The 5,190-nt window shown below is 44.0% G+C and overlaps 1 protein-coding gene across 1 annotated transcript in view; it reads left to right on the top strand.

Moving 5' to 3' along the window:
* LOC103604725 (olfactory receptor 1J4-like) overlaps window positions 1-2,718 on the top strand; it is a 6,596-nt gene extending 3,878 nt beyond the window's left edge. Inside the window, exon 2 of the mRNA XM_008589298.1 lies at window positions 1,764-2,718. Within this exon, the coding sequence (XP_008587520.1) occupies window positions 1,764-2,718 (955 nt within the window). The remainder of the gene's footprint in view (window positions 1-1,763) is intronic.
* Window positions 2,719-5,190: the final 2,472 nt, after the last annotated feature.

Here is a 5,190-nt window from a genome sequence, read left to right as displayed (position 1 = left end):
CAGTGTCTGTCTCTAGTGAAAAGAGCATCAGAAGATTTGCCTTTGAGGTCAGGTTCTACCACCAAATACATTGTGTAAGTGACTTCATTTCTCATGTTAGCAGAATGAAAGAAAAATGTCAGAGTCTTCTCTCCTTCCCAGACACAAAATGAATATCGATTGCATAGAACTCCAAGTATGTGAAAGCCATTTGCAAACTATAAATGGCTGGAGGAATGTGAGTGATGGGCAGACATCTGAGCTAGTGACTGAGGAAATTTCGAGCATAAAATGCTCTTTCAAACACTGAGATAACATGGCTCAAAGGCCTGGCTTTTCTGGTTACTTAAATAGGGGGAGAGTATGTTCGATAGGAGCAGAGGCTTCATAAGAAAGATATGAGTAAAGAATGGTGACTCCAGCAGTTGCTGGCTGTGTCACCATGGCCTGGTTTCTTAACATCTGTTGGCTTCAGCACACGTGTACATGCACACACACACACACAGACACACACGTATATGCAAAAACCCTTTTATTACACCTCTCACATAGTAGAATACGTGTTCAATAAATGTCTGTTATATTCAGATTGATATTGAGGAATAGTCATGTTAATCAGGCAACTGTTAACTCTAATAGGCATCACCAACCTTACACCATCTATCTGTCTTCAGGTCTGAGGGCAAGTGTCCTGGTGCCTCACTGCACATGAATCCTCAGATCCAAGCCAATTTTCTTCGCTGAAGATAAGTGCAGAGAAACAGACAACAGTGGAGATGGGTGAAGTGTAATTTATTTTTTTCTAAGTTGAATAAAATACACCAAGCTTTTGCACTGGAAAATTAACCACAAGGTCAAAGGTGTGAGTCACTGCACCTTCCTCAAAATATTGGGAGACCACTGAGGTTGATACAACTTTTAGATAAGCCACCTGATCCTTTCTAATTCTGACTTTACTTTTCTGGTATATTGGACTCCTAAAGATCAACCCAGGGTTTATCTGGACACTCACACTGCCATAACGATATTAGATGATGTATCTATGCCCTTCCTAGATGAAAAACTCTGTTCTAATATCATAACTCATGTTGTATCATTTAATCCTTCTGAAAACCCTGTGTGTAGGCATTCTTATGGGGTTTTTAAAAAAATTTTTAATCGACACATAACAATTGTATGTGTTTATGGAGTACAGAGTATTTGGATACCTGTATACAATACGTAATGATCAAATCAGGGTAATTAGCGTGTAAATCACTTTAAACATTAATCATTTTTTTATGTTGGCAACATTCAGAATCCTCTCTTCTAGCTGTTGGAAAATACACAATAAATTGTTGTTAGCTGTAGTGACCTCTTATTATGCTCATTTTGTAGAGATTCAAAATGAGGCTAGAAAGAGAAAGGTGTCGAGACCAGCTGGAAAGTAAGAGTCAGAATCCACAAGAAATCTGGCTGCAGATTCACTGCTCTGAACCAGTTCTTGATGAGGCTTCTCCTTAGAATGTGAGCTCCTCGAGGGAAGGAACCTGCTCTCTCCTATTTTCTCTAAGAAAGAGCACAGTGTCTTACCCATAGAAAAATAAATCAATAAACTTCTCCTGGTTTACATTGAAGGGAATTTTGTTGGCTACACAACTCCTGCTCCACTGAGTGAGGGTGGGGATTCAGAGAGCAGCCTGCGAGTGACACTCTCAGGAATCCCTCAGTACCGAGTAGTTACCACTACTCTGCCATGATCAACATTTTCATCTGGGACATTCCCAATATCCTTTTATCTCCAGCAGAAAGAGCAGCCTGAGGAGGGAGAACCAGAGCAGCGTGTCCCAGTTCCTCCTCCTGGGGCTCCCCATCCGGCCAGAGCAGCAGGGCGTGTTCTTCACCCTGTTCCTGGGCATGTACCTGACCACGGTGCTGGGGAACCTGCTCATCGTCCTGCTCATCAGGCTGGACTCTCGCCTCCACACCCCCATGTACTTCTTCCTCAGCCACCTGGCCCTCACTGACGTCTCCTTCTCATCTGTCACTGTCCCCAAGATGCTGATAAACATGCATACCCAGGATCAATCCATCCCTTATGCAGGGTGTGTAACACAGATGTTTTTCTTTATATTTTTTGGTTGTATTGACAACCTTCTTCTCACAGTGATGGCCTATGACAGGTACGTGGCCATCTGCCACCCTCTCCACTACACAACCATCATGAGGGAGGAGCTGTGCATGTTTCTGTTGGCTGCATCCTGGCTCCTCTCTGCTGCCAGTGCCTTGCCCCACACCCTCCTTCTGGCTCAGCAGTCCTTCTGTGCTGACAACACCATTCCCCACTTCTTCTGTGACCTCCGTGCTCTGCTCAAGCTCCCATGTTCGGATACCTCCCTTAATGAGACTGTTATCTTCGCTGCTGGAGGATTGATCCTTATCTTGTCATTTATTGGTGTTTTAGTCTCTTATGGCCACATCGGGGCCACCATCCTGAGGTCTCCCTCAATCAAGGGGATCTGCAAAGCCCTGTCCACCTGTGGCTCCCATCTCTCTGTGGTTTTTCTATTCTATGGGACAATTATGGTACTGTACTTTTTCCCATCATCAAGCAACTCTAGTGACAAAGACATCGTTGCTTCAGTGATGTACACAGTGGTCACCCCCATGCTGAACCCCTTCATCTACAGCCTGAGGAACAGAGATATGAAGGGAGCTATGGGGAAACTTCTCAGAAGGGAGATCTTTTTCTCCAAGTGACAACCTCCTACTTACACTTTTTTCTTAGCCACTGACCCTGTCAGAGATGTCTCTTTGAAAAATGAGTAGTTACGAGGCCAGCCATGTTTCTTGCACCCTATAATCCTTCTTTTAATAGTATCTCCTGTTTTCTGGACCCTACGGTCCCTGGGATTAGAAGTGTGAAATATAATTACAGAAGCTACGTTCTCATTCTTTAAATTCTTGACTCCCAAGTTGAAGAAGATCGGAACTGTCAAATGTGATAGGAGATAGTGCTTTCATAGCCCACAGTGAAATGTACATTTTGACCCATTATTTCAGTTAGTTTTAATGTTTATAAAATATTTTTTAGATATTAAAATGTCATAAATAGTTGTATGCAAATGAATGATAGTTTAGGTTCTCTCTTTTTCCCCCAGAGCTATAAAAACAGAGTATATTTTCTAATTTTCAAAGCGAAGAAGTTCAAAATACTTGTCTTCCTAATGCAGTAACTGATTAATAAAGTCCAAAATACTTGTCTTCCTAATGCAGTAACTGATTAATAAAGTCTTTTCTTACAGCTTCCTAAAACCTAAACAAGTTGCAAAGCTTTTGATCTTTCTGATTAATTTTACTGTGCTTGTGGTGCAAAGAATCCAACAGGTATGCATATGGCAATCACTTCTATGAACACATTTCCTAATTCTAAGTAAGTTTTCCCCTTTATTGGGCTTTTCTTGGTGGGATAGTCTATATCTCTTTTTTCCTTATGGTTTGGAAAATGAGGATTGTTTCTTTTTGCTCAAACTGAGGCAACCCATTTCTGGCTCAAACAAAGATAAATATCTCTTATTAAGTGAATTTGTATTCCATACCTACTATATGCCAAGTACTTTTCTATACAAATGAGTCAGAATTTCTTTTTGAGTAGTTTGTAGAGGAGATACACTGTCAATAAAAATAATAAAGAGGTTGGCTTTTGGTTAAGATGACAGAACAAACTGTCCCCAGTGTCACTCTTTCCCACAAATCAACCAATTTACAACTGTGAAAAAGCAACGACAGCCAAGCTGGGGCTGCTAGAGCTCAGGGGAAGAGGAGGAAAGACCTATGGAGTGCAAAAAGGTGGGAGAAGCCACGATGAAAGAAAAAACTCCTCCAACTGTTTTGAATCCCGGCTGCTTCCAGCTGGAGCTGCTGAGCACACAGAGCAGTAGCTGTCAAAAGCCACAACTGTGCCCTTCAGATGAAGTTGCTTGTAGGTGGCAGGGGAGAAGAGGGCTTTCGTGGCCCCCAGGCCAGCATGACCACTAATAGTGTTCCCATGGACCCACACAGGACTGAGGAGCCAGAACAGCTGAAAAAAAGGAGCCACTCAGAGGCCAGTGAGGGATCAGAGCATGGCCCACCCCATAGGAAGTGTTTGGAGCACAGGTGGTGGGGGAGATGGGCCCACCGGGGGAACACTGGGACACAGCAAGGACAGCTGATCTGCACCCCAGTCAGTGGAGGACCACTCAGAGGAGACTGGTCAGGAATGCAGAACTGCATGGGGTGGAGTAGGATGAAAAGTCTCAGGTCCGTACAAGAGCTTCTACACAACCCAGATGCACCAGATCTCAAGAGACCGGAAATACCTATAAGGTCAACCATTAAAACCTGAGCTGCACAAAAAGCTTTCCCCAGGGAGTCAGCAGGAAAACAGCAATTTAGCTCAACCACAGAGCTCAAGTGCTAGTCCCCACAGGAAGTTCCCCCATTTTAGAGGTAAGCAAAGGAACAATAAATTAGTTCCAGTGCAGAGTTTAAGTGGTGGGAACAACAAATAATCCAACACAGAACTGAAAGAAAAAACAAAGTACCCACAATGAGACAAAGTTTGATATTAACTAGTTAAGGTCTCATTCCACCAAAGAACACCTATAACACCTAGAAGGACCAGAAGTCCCTGGGCTACCAAGCCAGAAAGTGGGGAGGGCCAGGGACCTCAGCCATGCCCTCTGACACCTGCAATCACCGAGGATGGGGGACAAGGGCCTCGGTCATGACCCCCAGACACCTGCAAACAGCTCAGTGATGACTACTGAGCCACAGCAAGATGAGCCCCTTTGGGTGGTGGGGGCAAGGTGGTGGGGGCGAGGGCTTTTGCCACATGTCCCTGACATCTGCACTCAGCCCAGCAATGACCAGGCCACCACTGGAAGCCCCCTGGTCTCCCCTGTGGGAATGAGGGGTGTGCCACAGGCCTCAATCCCTCCCTCCTCCTTCCTCCTTCTTCCACCCCATTTCCTTCCCCTTTCCCCTCTCCCCCTCCCTCCCAACTGCTCTGCAACGACATCCTAGAATGTAAAAAATAATAATATTAAATAATAATAATAATAAAGATGTCAAGTATATGGTATGTTGTAAGATTGTGAATGCTATTTTTGAACAACACAAGCAGCGTGAAGGGATAAGGAACACTAGGGGTGGGGCTGTAATTTTAAGTAGTCTATTGGTCAGAGTAGG

Source organism: Galeopterus variegatus, unplaced genomic scaffold (assembly GCF_000696425.1).
Source record: "Galeopterus variegatus unplaced genomic scaffold, G_variegatus-3.0.2 Scaffold5363, whole genome shotgun sequence".
NCBI classification, from domain to species: domain Eukaryota; kingdom Metazoa; phylum Chordata; class Mammalia; order Dermoptera; family Cynocephalidae; genus Galeopterus; species Galeopterus variegatus.
This window is presented reverse-complemented; position numbering and strand designations above follow the sequence as displayed.